At 38.5% G+C, this 19049-nt stretch overlaps 1 protein-coding gene across 1 annotated transcript; it reads right to left on the bottom strand.

Annotated features, from left to right (window-relative positions):
* Nucleotides 1-2756: 2756 nt before the first annotated feature.
* Nucleotides 2757-15349, bottom strand: LOC106960368 (ATP-sensitive inward rectifier potassium channel 12-like). The gene is made up of 3 exons (XM_015053439.1): nucleotides 14911-15349; nucleotides 5496-5674; nucleotides 2757-4580 (listed from the first exon to the last, which is right to left on the bottom strand). The coding sequence occupies exons 2-3, from the start codon at nucleotides 5585-5587 to the stop codon at nucleotides 2936-2938; spliced, it is 1737 nt and encodes a 578-aa protein (XP_014908925.1). The 5' UTR covers nucleotides 5588-5674; nucleotides 14911-15349; the 3' UTR covers nucleotides 2757-2935.
* Between the last annotated feature and the right edge of the window lie 3700 nt (nucleotides 15350-19049).

Genomic DNA, 19049 nt, shown 5'->3' with positions numbered 1-19049 from the left:
CACAATAACAACATTTAAGGACAAGACAGTTTATGATTTGATACAGTTTAATTATTTGAAGGATAATTAAAGAGCTATTTTTGATTATCGTTTTCCATTAGGCCTATATTTTAAAGATTTTTCAGATATGTAGGGTTTTTTTGTGTTGGTAAAGAACTTAACCTTACATGCTGTTAAAGATTGGTGTAGGTGTATGTTGAGGCACTGGCTTTATTTAAAGTTTCTGGTTTATTACTCTTTATAAGTATTAAAGGTCCCATGGATAGTACCACAATGAAAAAGTTTATATATGTAAGAAACAGATAAATTACAGCAGCAATGAAGACACAAGTGTACTGTTTGTCATCCAGATTTTGTCTGACATGAGGGCGGAAGATGCCCACCTACTACAACCCAACGATCCACCAGCCCGTACAACAAAGGTTCATCTTGGATGCTGATTGTGTATTTACCCAGTTTCTCAATATTAAATTCCTAGAATTCAGAAATTATAATCATTGTCATTAACAATAACAAAAAAGTGGTCACACAAATTATTCAGGGTGTTTTACATAAGTCTGTCTAATTAGCTAAAATATGTCAGAGTGAGCCAAGACTGTGAGAAGACATCAGACAACAAAGAAATGTTCTTTTACAACCAATTAAAAATGTTAATAACTATTCATTTTAGTTTTTCTCCAGTAAAAATGTTAGCTGGCCACACATTTAAAGTCTTGAGTTGGGTACTAAACTTCCAGACCATTTAAATATGTTTTCTATTGGTTTGCTATAATATTCTAATGTTGTGTTTTCATGAGTGAAAAACTGAGAATCATCATCATTAAGAAGAACAAAGGCTTGAAAGCATGAATCTGTGTGTCCTTAATATGTTTCACTAAGTGAACTGAGTTAACGAGTTAATAAGGTAATTTATTGACAGTGACTGTCAATATAGGACTTCAATCTATGTAGATTACAAATTTATTTAACTCGTTTTATTCTTCAATATTGTTTTCTATGCAATGCTTAGAACTGTAACAAGTTTGTAGAAACTAGTTCTTGCAATGTCCACATTTGTGGTTTGTCCTGGTTGCTTTTAATTCATGGGTGCAACTCCAGTCCTTAAGAATCTGTGTCCTACATGTTGACCTACAGCTGGGCTGAATTGGCTTCCCAGCATGTCATCAAGCTGCACATGCACCTGTTTGTGACCTATCCCTTTTAATTCAGGTCTGATGAAGCAGTAAAAAATATCTAAAACATACTGGACACCACTATGTTTAATGGTCTTGACGAATAACCACATTTGTATACCTTAAAATGCCTTTAAATGTAACTTGTTCACTGATACCTAATTTTGTGGTGACGTCTACATGTGCAGACTGGTTCTACATACACAAACATAAGTAAAGGAATGGGTCAGTGGTGAAATGTTAGGATGCCACTTGTTCGTTTTCTCAGTCAGCTTTTGATGAAATATTACAAAGTGGAGTGAGATAGGAATGACAGCAACTCAGCCACAATAAGGTAGACCATGTAAAATCACAGAATAAGGTAAGTGGGTTCTGAGACACGTGGTGTGATGAGCTCACCAACAGAATCAAAGTTTGGTACTGTTGAGATGTTGGTGGAAGTTGGGTCTGGCTCCTTCGTGTCAGTGAAAAAAAACTCCTAATTCTTCAGATCACTAAGACATTTTAAATGATTTCTGGCCCAGTTCCCTGGCACTAGGTAGTTTGAGGATGCCCCCTCCTTTCTCCAACATGACTGCACACCACTGTACAAAACAAGATTCATAAAGATAATAATAAGTGGCTTAGTTGTCTTAGAACTTGCCTGCATGCACTGTCCTTACCTGAACCAAAAAAAAGCATTCAAAGAAAATAGACTGGCCCAGCTTGTCCAACATCAGCGTCTGATCTCACAAATGCATTTCTGAAAACTGGTCAGAAAATTTCCATAAATACACTGCTTTCAGGAAAACACTTTCCTCGAGAGTTGAAGACATTACCGCTGCAAAGGGTGACATTATATTAAACCCTTTGAGTTAAGAAGTGAAGTTCATGTGACTCAGATGAGCAGATATATTCAGCAGATTAGTGTCATTGATAGTAAACGCAAGGTCAGTGAAGTTATCTTAGGAGGACAAAACCCCAGATGAACATGTATGGAGGGCCATTGCGCAAGAAACAAAGCACAGACAATTAAAGTCTTAACAGTATAAACTGCTGTTTAATAGATATTTGATCATACAAAACGAAGAGACAGTTGTGAAGTGTTTGTTTCTATTGATAGTATTATAATAAAGTGCTTGTTCTTCATTTGCACAGGTCTTACTTTAATCTCTTATGTTTCTGCACTATGTGCCTCTTTTGTGCTTGGTTAGGAACATAGTGTGTTGGACTTTCAAGAAACAAATTAATTAAACACAAATAGTTAAAGAAACTCATTCAGGAAGACACAATTTCAAAATACAGATAACCAAGAAAATTATTTTGTGCTTTCTCGCCTTTATATATTAAATAATAAATAAACATCCTGTCCTAAGATCTGAAAAGATCCAAAATAAAGTTAATAAAAGCATATATTTACAAAACAAAAACTGGAAATTAACAACAAAAAGCTTCAGTTAGTTATAGATCAAACACAAATAATACTGAATAAATTAGGAAAACATTTACATTTTCAAGATGCCTTGTGAAATGAAAGTATTACTCTGTCACCACATTTAAAAGTAGAAGAGCTCTGAGGTTTTTACACATGCTCTTTTTTTTTTGGACTGAAACTGTATTTTACACAAAAACAAAATGTATTCCAGTTCTAAGAAAACCAACCTCTCTCACTCCACATGCAAAGCTCACACTGCATCTTTTACTTTTACATTTATCTCAGTTCAGTACTTTGGTTGAATCAAACAATGTCAGACAACAAACAAAATGGCAGGAATTATCATTAATCAAACTCCTGATTCTCTGCTGATGTATAAAGGTAGGGTTGGCTGTAGTCTGTCAAGGCTGATCTGATTCTCTGTGTCCAGAACACACAGCATCTCTACTGTCTGCTCTTTCACAAATGCCCCTTTGAAATCCAAGTGAATGTCATCCCTTATTTTTATCTCCCTTTTACTTCCTGTTTTGAGACCGTCCATCTCCTTATCTGCCTCCTCATCATCTGCATCGTCTCCGCAGCACAAAGCTACTTCATTCTCATAGCAGAAAGCACTGGGGGAGTGTGATCCCTGCAAACGTCTTGCTGCTCTCGGAGCAAACAGTGATGGAGATCGGGAGAAGCTCGAACTGGAGGAGGACAATTGCCCACTGTGACCCTTTTTCTGGCTCAGTTCCCTGGCACTGCACTGAGGTGTCGATGGCACTTCGTAAGTCTTGTGGAAGCGAGAATAATCCACATGGTAGCGGTCACCCTTCTCAAACACCACCGGCTCAAAGCGGTGACCCCAAAGGATCTCCCTGGCCAAGTAAGAGCTACGGGCCTGTGTAGTCATGGCTGTGGCTTCCACCATCCCCTCCAAGATGACCACGATCTCAAAGTCCTCCTTCTGCAGGTCACTGTGGCTCAGATTGAAAAGAGGACTGTTTTTGTTGATCTCGTGGACAACCACCAACGGTGACACCAAAAACAGTCTATCCAGTCCGTCGTCATAGCCAACATCAATGTCTGTTTGTTCTAAGGGAAGGTACTCACCCTCAGCTGTCACGTGCGGTTTGATGAGTTGCGCACGCACATGCGCCTCAACAATGTGGCTTTTACGCATGTTCCCTAGGCGCCACATGAGGCACAGCTTACCATCTCTCAGGGCGATGACTGCATTATGCGAGAACAGCAAGGTCTGCGCTCTCTTTTTGGGGCGAACCATCTTTGCCATGATGGTGCCGATCATGAAAGAGTCAATTATACACCCCACAATGGATTGCACCACCACTGTCACAACAGCAATCGGACATTCCTCGGTGACACACCGGAAGCCATATCCAATAGTGGTCTGGGTCTCTATTGAGAAGAGGAAAGCCCCAATGAAACCCTGGATGTGGAGAATGCATGGCCGCTTTTTATCTTTTGCCTCCTCTGAGATACTTCTAGGATCCTCGTCCGCCACAGGAAGGTCCAGTTCAAAGTCCCCATGAGCAAGTGCAACTCCCCAGAAGATAAAACCAAAGAGCAGCCAGGACAGAAGGAAAGTAGCGGTAAAGATGAGCAGCAAGTAACGCCAACGTATGTCTACACAAGTGGTAAAAATGTCAGCCAGGTATCGTCGTGGTTTATCCTCCATGTTATTGAAAACCACGTTGCACTGGCCGTTCTTCTTCACGAAGCGGCTGCGCAGCCGTCCAGTGCTGAGATCCAGGTCCAGACGACACAAAGGCGAGGAACGACAGCTGCTGTGGATGATCGGCTCGTTTGTCATCCTCAAGGGCAAAGCCCCTCGACCTTCATCTCCTCCTGGATACTCTCCTCCTCCACCTCCTTCCTCACCCCGCATGCATGCCCCTGATAGTGTTTGCTGAGTCAGAGGACTGTGGCCATTGTGGAGGCCCAAACTTGAGATTTTCAGGGCATCTTCATCAGTGGAAACGATGCTGTATCTGTAGGGGGAAATAGGAGAAGAAGGTGTAAAAGGTAACTAACCTGATCCCAATTTTACAAAGTGATGTGTTTCTCTTTTCATTTTGAAAGACTGTATGAAGTGCTGTACGAAGTTACTGATGGTGTTGGCTCCAACAGAAATCCCAACAAAACGGCTAACATTAGCGCAACGTTACCAGAGTTTAGCTAACAAAGAAGCATTATAAGATAATGGACAACTTCCTAATATGTATTGAAAGACTGCAAAGCACATGGATATTATGGTACCTGGCACCCAACGTATCTGCCAATAGCCCCTTTTTACAAGTCACTTCAAGATTTTATAAAGATGCCTTTTTTCGTCTCCATGTGTTTTGTGAAAGGAGAGATGCATTGAGTTGGTAGAACTCACCACACCTGTATTACGCACCTGTCTCACTAAACAAGGTAGCCGCAGCCTTGCATCAGCTGACTGATGACACACGGCTCATACAGAAAGAACTTGGAAACTGATTCAATGCATAATGGTGACGTCAATGTCCCATTATTCCTCCTGACGTCCCAGGCCAACTTTAGTTCTGAAAACTCTCAGCTGTGTGGGATATTGCTGTATCCACTTGTGATTTATGGACAGCCAGAGGGAGCTCGGTGGCAGTGTGTTTTTGTGCGTTTGTGACGTAATGCTTTGTGAAAAAGGCTATTGATTGCAAACAATATTTCCCTCACGTCTACCTCAACTCCAACACCAACAGCACCACACACATTTATGCTTTCACATTCACTTCCATGCCTTTAAATATAGATTGGTGGGAATGTTTTGTGGTTTGTGGTGAACAGGACTTTTCTTTTGATGTCATTGTACACTGTGTGAAGAGAAAATCGGCTTGCTTCTAAACTGCAATTACTGACGTGGTTTTAACTTGTATGCATCATACCTGTTGACCCTCACCGCTCCCATGGCACTGGTGATCATCAGGCTGTGTCTGCGAGGGCAGTAATGGAGGTTGGGGCGGGCAGTTCCAACCATTAACGTATTCTTGCTGGACAAGGATGATATATGAGCTCAGGTCTGTCAAGCATTTGTGATCGGACTTCCTTTCTCATGATACATTTCCTGTAGATAAATAGAATGAAGACAGAATTTTATGAAATAACTAGGAACATGAACGTTACCTTATTCTAAACCAGAATCAACGCAAGTAGTCTGTTTTTGTTTGCTTGCTTGTTTAAGTACATTTCTACTCTGACAAATGAGTATGAAACTGAGACATGTTATTCTCAGAGTGTGAGTGTGAGTCTACTATCATGTGGCAGGTGAGAAAGACAAGTACAAGATGATAACCAAAATGACCAAAAAAAATGGTGAAGCGACGATATGACCAACATCCATTCAATTCTTGCAAATGTTTAATCTGCACAAAAATATCGGACCATCACAGAGAAATTTGTAGTGTGTCATTTTTGCTTAAGTACTCACTAGTCGGTGATGAAAACACACCTAGTCTATCTTGCTTTTAAGACTGTCAGTGTCTCTGTAACCCTGATGTAGTGACAGAGAATAATTTAAACTCTACTGCAGTTGGGAAAGTGTATCTGTGGTGGGTCAGATTATACTGTACATAACGATACAATTGCAAAGAACTGCTAATGAGTTGTCCTCAAGTCTTTTTCTATACAGTAGTGCTTTCATACCAGCAGCTGGTATGAAAGCAGCTGCTGGTAGCTGGCAGCTTTGTGGATCTTTCATAGAAGATCCACAAAGATCTTCTATGAAAGATGTTTTTTTGTTTTTTTTCTAGAAAGGTATGTCAAGAATAAAGTACTCTTCTCCATCTCTGTGCAGACAGGGGAGGAAATAAAATAAAACTTGTTATGTAGGCAACTAATGAGTTCCGGGTACAGGATGTTACAGTAGCAACAGTTGTCAGCCGGCAACTGTTTTGTCGGTCCAGATGCTGGCAGATGTATTGTAACTGTGTAACAGGCAGAAGTTATCAGCTCTTGAAGATGGCCCGGGGCCAGGCAGAGGGATAAACAGCAATGCTGGATCAGTGTTTGAACCCTTTGGGGAGAAACTGGATCATTTCCACCCTCCCCTTTGGTAAGCAGCAATACGCTTCAAGGGATCATGTTTAGAGCAACAGTGGTGATGTCCTAAGTAGCATACTGGCCAATGAACTTGTTACCCTGTACGCACAAACACAGTTGCATCGAAAAGCACTTTCTGAACAATAGAAACACTTCTTGTTCATATGTAAACAAGGTTCTTGGTCCAAGTTCACCTTTGCTGGCATCATGCCTAAGCAATGTGTGTTTAGAGAGATGCAGCACTCTGGTTTTGAAATCAAGAGAACTTCTTCACTCTTGGTTTATAAGATACATTTGTAAGAGCTATGTGTGGGTGAATCTTGTATTATTTGTCCTCAGGTTTAATTTATTTTGAATATTTGCCCTGTTGTCTTGATGCATGGCTTCTAGAGTCAGGTTACCAAGTGAAAGCAATAGTAGGAACAGGGACATTTCCTCTGAGAATGTTTGTACATATACAGCTAAGTTTGTCAGGATGCTATAGCCAGCATGTCAGGATGCTTTATTGGCTCAGTGGCGTATGGACGTTTTTCTGCACAGTTAGAATTTTTATGATTACTTACACCATATTTTCCTAATACATTTAAAATGTCAAGTCAAGAGAGCTCTGGAAAAGAGAACACTTGGCTATTAAAAGTTTATGCGAACATGGAAAACCGCAGAGAAATTAATTTAAAGTTACAGATCATGAAACAGATTGTAATCTGATAAAAGAAAACATGGAAGAGTGATTAATCTTCCCAGGAATGGACAGCCAACCAAAATTACTCCAAGATCATTGCAGGCCTCACTTGAGTTAATTAAGGTCAGAGTTTATGGTTCAATAATAAGAAACAGAGTGGGGAAGTGTGGCACCTGTGTGTGTTAAAGACTTCTAATCAAAAATTACACAAAGACCTATCTAGTATTTGTCCAAAAATGTCTTGATGATCCTTAAGACTTTTGCAAAAATATTCTTTGGATTAACACACTCTCTTTAAAGTGTGTCTACTGTTATATGTGGAATAAAACTAACATTGTATTTCGGAAAATGGCCAAAATGGCCAGCAGTCAAACATGGTGCTGCTAGTGGGATGGTCTGGAGCTGCTTGGCTGCAACTGGCTACGATTGATTGCACCATGTACTGTCTTCTCTGACAAACAAAAATAAATCCTGTAGGAGAATATGCAACCGTCAGCTTGTAGCCAGCATAATGATGTAAAGTACATGAGCAATTCCACCTGCATTTGTTTATCCATTCATTGTCTATAAAGGTTCATCCTCACAGGGTTGGGGAATGCTCACTGGGTGACAGGTAGGCCAGTCCATCACAGGACAATGTAAAAACAAGCAGGACAAGCAACCATGCGTCCATCATACACTCGCAGCTGTTCATGCTTCACATCCTCCAATGCAGCAGATTAAAAACAATTCTGCAAAGACTGGTCAACAATTCCTTCACAGCAGCATAAAAGACTCATTAAGGTGATGATTGATGGTGATTGTTGCGGTCAAGGGTTGCCCATCCAGTTTAGAGGGCAGATTAGTTTTTGATGTCCTTTCCCCCTTCAATTCGTTATTTTAAAACTTGTACTGCAATTAGTCATTTTATTAGTTTTTACTTCCTCTAATGATCTGAAACATTTACGACAAAAAAGCTAAAACACAGAGGAGAAATCCTTTTTTTTTTTTTTAACAAAACTGTTCCATTTGTAATAGCATTGCAAAAGTCTAAAAGGCCCCACACAAACAACAATTATCAGGAGTCAGAATTATAAAAACCTCTTGAAAACAAGAAACAAAATCCAGCTGTCTGTTATTTGAGCGCTAAGGATTGATTGATCATTGTCTAAATCAAGTGTGACTCCTGACAGGAGTCAGATGTTTTTTTGGGTCCCTGCTGGATTTCCAGATCTTGCTTTAGACCACACAATACATCCTTTCTTGGAACTGATTGAGTGATACTGGAAAAAAGGATCCAACATCAACATTTTTGGGTCCTGGCCACCAGACTCCACCTACTCAGATTTTTCTCACCGTCATATTTGCCTCTGGATAACACATGCATGAGCTGTATCTACAAAGTGACTATCTTTCAATCTATCCTGAAGTGTGGAATAAAACATGTAGTGAAAATAACTCATGTTTTGTACTAATAGGACAATTTTCAGTGCCTACAGACTTCGTGAGACTGACCAGACGCAAAGTAGTTCATAACTACGAAGAGAAAAAAAAAGAGACATGGTTTTCTATGTCTCGTTTTTTTTTTTGCTTACATGTCTATGCTTTTGTTTCTACTCTTACTGAATCAGTACTTTGCAAAATTACATTTTGATGTATTTATATCCTCAAGCCAGCTTTTCACATCTAGAGACGCTAAAGTTCACCCATTTTTTGTAAAAATGCTCAAGCTCTGTCAGACTGGATGTCTTGCCGCAGATTCCCAACTGGGTTTAGGTCATGGATTTGACTGGGCCAATCCAATACATAAATGCTATTTAGTCCCATTCGGCATGTTTAAGAGAATTTTCATGCTGTACTGCAAAACTCAGTTCTAACATCTTTTTTTTCCAGGTCTGGTCTGTATTTAGCTCCACCCACCTTCCCAGCAACTCTGTCTAGAGTCCGGGTCTTTACTGAAGAAAAGTATCATTCAAGCATGATACTGTCACCAACAAATTTCACAGCAGGGATAACATTTTCAGGCTGATGAGAAGTTTTAGTTTTTGTCTAATATGTTTTTTTTTTTGCATGTAGACCTCAACTTTACATTTTGGTTTCTTCTAACCAGAGCACCTATTGCAGCAGGTTTGTTTTGTCTCTTATGACTTACGGCAGGCAAGCAGGACTTGTAATGGCTTTCTTTCAACAATGGTTTTCTTCTTGCCACTAATCCATGAAGGTACATGAGGAATTTGTGGTTTCTGAGAAAAATTCTCCCTCAAAAGCTACAGATTTCTGCAGCTCCTGCAGGAGTCAGAACGTTTTGCTGTTTTACCAACTGATGCTCCCTCTGCCCTTTTCATCACGTTTCATGTGGACAATGCATGTTGTTAGGTTAGCAGGTGCAACATTCTTTCTGTTTTCTGATGATGAATTGCTAAAACATAGAGAGATTTTTTTTCTCTCTATGAACCCAACTTTAAACTTTCTTCACAACTTTATCCTTACACTTTGTTCCTTGTTCTTCATTATGCAGTTTGCTTAATAATGTTCTCCACAAACCTCTGAGGGCTGGAGTTGTACAGAGAGTAAATGACTATATTCAGTAACCAGGTGACTTTTGATGGCTGCACTGGATTTTATTTAGGAGCTATGGAGCTATGCATGTGCACGGCACACTTTTTTAGATTTTAATTTGAAAGGAGTGTTAAAAGTCCTCACAATTTGTGCATCATCTACCTTCCTCTTCACAGTTATGCTCTAGTTTTTGTTGGTTGCAGTGCTAAAATTATCACAAAACATGCAATAACTTGTGGATTCAGCATTTGAGAAAGTATAAAAGCTATGAATACCTTTGTAAGGCACTGAACGTACACCTGAAAATAAATAGGACAAAGATTTCATGATTGCAAATGAATTGCAAACTTGTTCTTTGGGGGAGGGGGGGGAGTATTTTATATCCAGTCAAAAAACAAACAGCATCAGGTGAGACATTATAAAAGGTTACACGAGGAAAAAGTTGCAATTAAACAGATCAGTATATGATAGTGAATTTTCAGCTGATGGTTGAAGCAACACACATGAACAACACGTTTCTGCTCTTGCTCTCCCACTCTTATTTTTCCGTATGTTGCCCGCGTCCTCTTTTTCTGAAGTGATGTTATCAGTTGTGAAATTGTTCTTCAACCATGTGTGAAAGTGGCCGCATGGCGCAAGAATGTGTGAAGCAGGCTAGTTGCGTGCTTCTCATGTTCAATGTGCGAGAGTTGTCAGCTCTGCCTAATGCATGGAGCAGACGAGACAGATTTGTGTAATGAAAGCCTATTGATTGCATTCTTACCCAGTGATTAGCCCTAGGCCCGTCCAGAGCGACCACGGGTGGAAAACCAGACAGGCAGGGGAAGGGACAAAGGTTTAAAAAAGAGATGAATCAGTGGTAATCTGCTGTTAGAGGAACAATTGATCCGCTCTTTGGCCCAATTTCAAGGTTATGTCAGCAAGAGGAACCAAAAAGCATCGGGTTGCATAAGCAGTAGAAGCCCAGCTGGGTGCGGTGCGAAAGGTCATCGGTGGTTTATGGTTCCTTGTGCGTGCATCATTTTTGTTGCTGTACGATAACCCACCGGCATGCACTAATCAAAAACAGTGATGGATGCTTTCTGGAAAATTTCCTGTGAGCCGCAGCTTAAAAGCCTCAGTTCAATAGTGATATTTCAGTAAGAGACACAAAAACATCTACACACATTTACACACATGATAATACAAAACTTGATGGGATTTTCTTTCACTCCATGTTTGATGCGTGCAAATACTTGGATGTATGATGCTCCCAGACTTGTGTAATGGCTGATGTTACAAACTGGCTACATCAGTCTTTTTTTTTTTGATCATCTAAAACAGCTAAGAGTAACAAAAATCAAAACAGAACAGACCTGTAGGGGAAGGGTTGTTTTCTGACACCTACTGAGGGTGTTGGCTTTAAAGTGTTGCTGTGATTTCTAAATGTGTGGTTCTTCTGCTTACATTTTTTATTTGGTTATGATGTGTTTGATTTTACGCATCTTCATTTGTTAATTTTTTAAAATAACAGAATTTGCACCTAACTTTCTAATTTTATCTGTATGATTATTATCTTCACACATTTCTTCAGATGTTATAATCGAAAAGTTACTCAGAAAATTAGTAACCGTTTTACCAAATACATTTTTACTCGACCTAGAATTTTTTTTTTCTTTTTATTTGAGTCCTTTTTCACTATAAAAATGTACTGTAGTATTTCTGACTAGACTACAGTCTTGGATATACTACCCTTCTCATTAGGTCCCATTTAGTTCACTCCATTGGATCCTTCAGTACCCATTTATCTCGACAGTGACCAAAAGGTGTTTCTCCAAATCTCTTTCTTTCCAAAGTTAAGTTGAAGCATGAACATTTGCAGAAGTTCTAAGCCATCATGTTCACTCTATGTTTTGATATGACTTGTTGATACCCAACTTAATGTAGTTAATTCTGATATAATCTAAAAAAATAGTTCAAATAAATAAATTGAGCTCAGATATAAATCTAAATCAAAGGAAAATAACATTCTGTTATCATCAGGAAAGTATAAAACTAAAACATCTTGATATCTTCAATATAGTTATAATGAATAATTACCCAGTCAGCGAGTCATCAAAATCAATTAATTTTAGCTTCATCTGCTCTGACTACTGGAAGCTTATATAAGTAATAATACTGGAAATCTTTTTTTTTTTTTTTATTAAAAGCACCAAAACTGAAAACTCTCCCTCTTTAAGTTTGCAAATGTCACCAAGAAGCAGGATTTTATTTTCAGTTGAGCATAATAAAATAAAAATTAGGGACATATGCTTTGATGCACTAACAAAAATTATATTTTCTGACTGGATCTACGGTTACTATATCCATCAATGAACCTGCCATTTGCTCATACGATAAATGTTTGACACATTTAGTTGTTGAATTAAAGGTCTTTTTGAACGTAATACTTCGCTACTAGTGTTATTTTCTAAAGTTTTTTTCTTTCTCCTGGAACTGCTTTTTGGCACATTGTTCTGCCCTCAAAATAAAAGTAGCAGTGAAAGACAAAGCAACCAGAAAATGTTACTGTCTAAACTCATCTTGCAGGAACCAAATGCAGCACTGATACTGTTATTTATTATGCTGATTAGCTGTAAAAATAAGTGATAAAACTATCTTCAAACTATGAATTCTTCAGTTGTAACAGGTAAAAAGAAAACACCATATAACTTTAAGATGATAGGAAAACTTTTTTGGACTGATCCACACTTGTCATGCAGCTTCTTCCTACTCATAAGATAATTCATGTAAATACATCTCTTTCTGTTGCTTGCTTTCTTGCTTTTCTTTTGTTTTTGGTAGTACATTCCCACCAAGCCATCATAACATTAGTAAACTTGCATTGCTTTTCTTTCAGTGTGAGCACAGTCATTTCCCAAGTTGACAGAAGTGCTGGGAGAGAGCTGCAGTAAGTAATATGGGAACATGTCTGCTCTACCTGTGCAGCTGGCTTGTTGGGTTCATTGTGAAAGACTAATGTTGTTTTATTGTGTGAAACAGCTGACATAATCTAATCTTTTGCGGGCTGAAATCAAAATTCCATTATTGCATATTAAAATAGACACACAAAAAAAAGATTGTTGAGGGTACAGTCAGGTACTGTAACCCAGTTAGAAGACCCAAATGATATATTGCTTATCTCCAGGAAGTATTGGACGAGATCAGGGTTGTCCAACTCCAGTCATCAAGAGCAACAAGTCTGCAACTTTTAGGTGAACCCCTCTGAGTCACCTGTGAATCACATGATTCAGTCATTGAGCTCTGCAGAGGCCTGGTAATGAGACATTAATCTGACTCAAGTATGTTGAAAGAAGGACGCATCTAAAAATTGGAGCCTTTGAGGATCTTAGTTTTTGAGGACTGAAGTTGGGCACCTCCACCCCGGGCATTTTACCAGTCATATTGAATTTATTATGTGCTAAAATCATAAAATCATAATCTTTTTTTTATGCATAAGTCAGTAAATAAATAGCACATGGCTGCATTATGTGAAAACACATTTCTCTTAAAGATATTAAAGAATACACTGGCATATAAGATGAAATCAATAGGAATAATAAAAATAGGTGGTATTACAAAATAAAATGTGAATGATTGATTTGTTCAATCAATAATCAAAGCATGTATTAAAATATTGTCCAACACATTTAAATAATAATTAATAAATTGTTCAAATACAGATAAATCTAAACCCATATTTCTTTCTTGATAGGTTTTCATGCACTCATGAAGATATAATCAAAGCCCTAATTTAATGGCTTATTTATTTTTGGGATTTGGCTCTACTTATTCGACCTGGGGCCCTGTGAGTCTGAAAGACAGAATTTAAAAAATGAATTTCAGGATGTGAGGGATTTTCTTTTTCGGATCTACACCCATCAACATTATAAACTAACAAATCAACACACAAACAAAAACAAAAAAAAAAACAATCCTCTTCCATCATAAAATAAAAAGTGTTTCTTAAATGAGACAAGAATTTGTTCAAATCTATAACAGTTGGTACAAGATGTTCCTAAGCGAGAGCGCCCTGCGTATTGCTGAAGAGTGTTATCTTGGCTTCCTGCTGGGCCCCATCCCTGAAGAAAACCAAAACTAGAGCTCTCACCAGGGCTGTTCTTTTTTTTAAATAGGAGAACACACATATAACCAAGTACAATCATTCATCAACAACAGACTTATGTCCTATATTTAATGAAAAACCTACGCAATCTCTTTATTTCATGTGTTTCTTGAAACCCATCCTTCGAAAATTAGCTGCCAAACAAATTTACCTGCAGGTACATGTAGAGTAAGCATGAGCTTTTAACCAAAAGGTATGTAATGTTGATGTTTATGTTCTGTTTCTTCCTCTCTCTGTGTTCCACCATTAGGAAATTAAATTCCAAATTCAGAATTTTGCACATCTTATTACCAGTGTCTATATTTCAACACATAACAGCATGGCAAATTAGCAAATGATGCAATTTTCACACCCACATAAAAACTTGATTAGCTGTTACAGTGTTGCAGTTCCTTTAAAACAAAACTTTAGAGAATTATCTCCACACCCTGCAGGAGAAACTCCTAAATCCGGGTCGATGGGTTCTCACAGCGCAAGCTAAAGTTATGACGAGGCCGTTTGCAAACTGAGCTGCAGCTGTGACGTCCTTAGCTGCATTCAGGCCAGGGGAACTGTCCAGTTCTGAAAATCAATTTTCACCCCCTCCAGGAATAATCGACAGCAGGGAGGATGATAGAAGAGCTACAGCTAATTGCTGCCCCGACAAAAACAAAGGATGCCAACTCTTCAAATAGTTTCTTTCACCTGCTTGTACGTTCATAACTTCTAAAAAGTCATTTATCAGAGCACAGGGCAACGTGTCAATTTATGGCAGTATAAAACTTTCTGATTTACTTTGTTTCACAAAAGTAAAGCATGTTTGAAAGATGTGAAAAACCTTCCCATCTCTACATCATCAGCGTCTGGCATCACATAAATGCATCTCAAACACAATTTTAAGAAAACTGCACACACTCACCTTTTGCAGTGCTGAAATCAAAATCATATGGAGACCAACTGTGGTTTCATCCTCATGAACAGACATGTAAGCAGGTTTTTTTTTGGTGACCGCTTCTCTCCTTCTTCTCCTCCTTGCTCTCTTTAGTAGTCGAACATCTTTGTCAGGAAAGTTCACCCCGATGGCTTGAGTGCAAACTTGGTGATGTCTTCATCCAGAGCTTTCTCCTGTTGCTCCATTGTCCACAGACCGAGCCGCTCTTTCTTTCCTGCCTGAGAGTTGTGTATCTCTCCTGATGCCTGACAGAGTCGGTGGCTGTGCGCGTGTATGCGTGTGTTTGTGAGTGTGGGAGAGAGAAAAAGAGAGAGCTCTGATTATGTGCCTATTTATAAGTGCTATTGTTTTCCCCAGGGAGTGGAAATGTGGAGTATATATTTAAGACTTTAGCCAACTCAGGCAGATCCTTAAAACACACAGTGGAGATTTATGAGTGACATTTACAAGCCCAGGTTGAGAGAAGTTAGGCGGTTCTTTAAACACAACCTGTTTCTTGCCATTTTAACTTTAACAGACGTATTTACTTTGCCTACAGGCATTATTTTTGATTCAGAGTTTCTTAACTAATGTAAAAACTAATCACTCCAACATATATATAACACATTTATCATGTAGGCATGTAATTATTTGCATCTTTGTTAGCATGATTTGCTACTCAAAAATGTTGTTTCCAATTTCTGACTTTCCAGATTTTCCCTCATCTGTTTACAGCCATAGTTCTGACCATAAGTTAAAATGCATTCCTCAAAGGCACAAAAGTGGGAGCAATTTACCATTATTGATGATTTATTTTAACTATATTTTAAGGCGAGCTAACGTTACAACTTGCATTAGCTTGAACTGGTGGTGAGTTTTCTCTCCTTCCCACTCAACCTCACATAAGGTTATAAACATATACAACCCCAATAATATATTTACTGCACGATTTGATTATCCATCAACAAGTTTCTGGCATGATTCTGGCTGGATATTTGATTTATTTTTCTTGACAGAAATTTGTTTCATTTTGGTAGGTTTAGCACTGTCAGTAAATTTGACCATTATGTGCCATTAAGGCAGATCCAAATAGATTAAAAATAAGCACATTTAGACCTTTTCTCATAACTCCCTACTGCAGCTTTAAATAAGACTACATTCACACAGTAGGCATAAATGTCCTGAATTACAAATTTATTTGACAACCCTGCTCCAGAATAGCACACTTAAATACACCAATTGCTTCACAAACTTGGTTAAACTAGTAAAAACAACACAACTTTAATTTATGTCAGTGCAACAATGACTACAACAGCCAATATAAAATAAATAATAAAGAAACGGAAACTGACAAAAACAAACATGTAAAAGTTAACTGTAACAAGCCTTCTTTCAAATCATCAAGGAAGTGCAATTGAATTCCAACTATAATCTAAAATAAATAATAAAACGTGACACAGATCAGAGCACAAAGCACAGAATTAGACTGAATAGATCTGCACAATGTCACAGATACCCAATCTAAAAAATCTTTTCAATATCAGGACCGAAACGGATATTACCTTTAAAATCTCGACGTACATATATATAGTTTCTTTAAATAAACAAATGTGTTGATTGAACACCTCAGTTGTGGGTTTCATTGTGGCCATGTCAGACCAGTTTATTTACACAAATACCTCTTTGAAGCATTTTTTTTTTACCAATTAGAACTCTTTAGTTTCCATGGAAACTTTATTTTCCCCTCTCTCACACACAAATCTGCTCTGTCTCTCCATGAAGTTTATTTTTAAAAACCCCTTTCTATCTAGCTGCATGAAACAACAGGTGGGTGTTGCGTTGCGTTGGTGGGGTGTTGGACAGCAGCCATATTGGACCGAGAAGTGTGGGCATAGATCAGAGGTCAGGGGATTAATGAAGTCGGCGCAAAGCCTGAACAAGAAGGCTGGCTTCTTGCTTTATTTGTTAAGTCTGAAAAAATCAAAAGTTGTTGCTTCTGTGTTTGCTACTTTGGCCGTTTGATAATTAATGTGAACAAAGTTTCAAACTCAGGGTCATTCTGACACTTTGGGGAAAGTTTTTGGAGGCAAAGGAACTGATAAATAAAGTGAGGTGGTAAAAGCTTAAGCATTAAAACAGCAGGTGCTTCAAATGTCTCAATCTGCAATGTGTTAGAACATTTTCCAATCAGTAGCATCAAGATAGGAGGCTAAGTGGGGTTGGTGGAAGCTGATTCTTCCTGCCAGCATAACCATCTGGTATGGAAATAGCTCTGATCAGAGTGGCAGTGAGGCAGTCTTTGTAGCATATTTTGCTCCTCATTCTGACTTTTCTGTTTTTCCAAGATCCAAACGCACTTTTTTTTCTCATTACACTCGCAGAAGCACTGTCACACATTTCCACAGAAAACTTCACCGAGTGGGTCAATGACGGAAAATCGGTACCAAAAGCCCCTCAACAGCGTCATAATAACTCTTCCCTTTAGTCCTCTTTAAATTTGATGTGCAGCTGAAGGGAGCTATTTTTTGTGGTGTTGGCCTTCCCTGTGGGCCCGTGTGATGACTCCCTTCAAATGCCATGAGAGCCAATTTACTTGGAAGCAGGCGGCTGGCTCATTTCTCACTTTCAGAGCTCATCCAGGTCAACACGTTTTTAGAAAAACAGGGCGACGGAGATAGGAGGGGGCAAAATAACAGAAGCTCCTCTCAGTAGGCTGCACTGCAGTTCCAAATGTTTCTCATTCTGGTGTGCTCTTATCTAAAACTCCTCGCATATGCTATAAAAACAGCAAGGATGTGTACTATTAGGATATGTTTTGACATAATGACAGTCTATTTAAGAAGATAATAAGCTTTACTGTTATGTCTGGTCTTTGCGAGAAAGGAAATGTGATTTCATATATTGGGCTTTTTTCCCCATCAAATTTAAATGTTTCAAATTTTCAAAGAAAAAGTTATTGTCATGCAATTTCAAATAACTTCTTAAATTATTAGGATTTATGAGCAAGACGATGACCAGATGTGAATGTAGCTGGAGCGTTATTGCATGCTGCACCTGTAGGTTAACTGTGGAAACTGGCTCTTCCTCCGACCTAAAAACTGCATGTCGAAGTAGCGCCTGAGTGTATTTCTGAAATGGCGCAGCCCATCTGTAACTGCAGCCCTGAGCAGGGAAATTAAACAGGTAACAGAAAAAAAATTGAAACTAATAGCTGACTCACTGAATGTTATACATTTCACCTGTTTCCTGTAGCTGCCTCATCCTCACAGTCAGGATAACCAGCCCAGCAGATCTGGCAGCAGCAGCAAAGTGTTATTGGGTTCAGAGAGCTGTAAACAGGAGTGCTGAACATGATCAATATTTCCTTTGGGCTGCATCAGGGTGCACAGAGCTTAAGCATTTACTTTGTTCTTCACTGAAGTGATTGTCTCTTGAGCTTTACTTAATCTTTAAAAGTGGTAAAACACGTTGTGTTGTTGTCTTTTTTTCCCCTTTTGGAAGTCCTTTCTGGACAGTTTTGTCCCAGTAGGCAAAGTGATGTTGAGAGGAACAATCAATTACACGTGAAAGTATTTGTAACTGTGACGTCAAACCCTCCGTTCTCAAAGCTGTGGACTCTAGAGGGCCTTTGGGTTTACTGTGAATGTAAGATCTTCCATCTGTCCTGATTAGCCAAAAAGATAACTGGTATTTTTGCAAATTTTGCACAGACGTTAAAGAGCTATAAACCATTTTGAAAAGATATCAGCTCATGAAAATGACATGCAAATAATGTCTACAGCTTAAAAAAAAACTTTTGAATGTTATTTTGCTTAGTCTAAAAATGCACATCCCAATGAATTACTTTCACTTTTCCTCTTTTGAGCATCACAAAAGCTGTATAGTCTTGATTAAACATTACAAATTGAGTTAATGAACTGAACTGAACAGAGTTATCAAATAAATTTATAATTCAGTACATGTATGACTGAGTTTAAAACAATAAAATGAGCTGCGACAACTTTACAATTTAGTGAAACCAACTTTCTAAATAGCTGGTTTAGAAAGTTACTATTATCGTAATGAATATGGAATGTTAACAGGGATAAAAAAACAGCAACAAGGTTGCACAGGAGGGAGTGAAAACA

Source organism: Poecilia latipinna, unplaced genomic scaffold (genome assembly GCF_001443285.1).
Source record: "Poecilia latipinna isolate Pla-1442-1.1 unplaced genomic scaffold, P_latipinna-1.0 Scaffold1178, whole genome shotgun sequence".
Classification (NCBI taxonomy): Eukaryota; Metazoa; Chordata; class Actinopteri; order Cyprinodontiformes; family Poeciliidae; genus Poecilia; species Poecilia latipinna.
The sequence above is the reverse complement of the archived record's forward strand: the minus strand, read 5'-3'. Positions and strand labels throughout refer to the sequence as shown.

Excerpts from the sequence above, each read along its gene's own strand:
- LOC106960368 (XM_015053439.1), bottom strand. The coding sequence starts at position 5,587 with ATGGTTGGAACTGCCCGCCCCAACCTCCATTACTGCCCTCGCAGACAC. Across the intron at positions 4,581-5,495 it reads GGAGCGGTGAGGGTCAACAG|ATACAGCATCGTTTCCACTG; the intron begins GTATGATGCATA and ends TTCCCCCTACAG.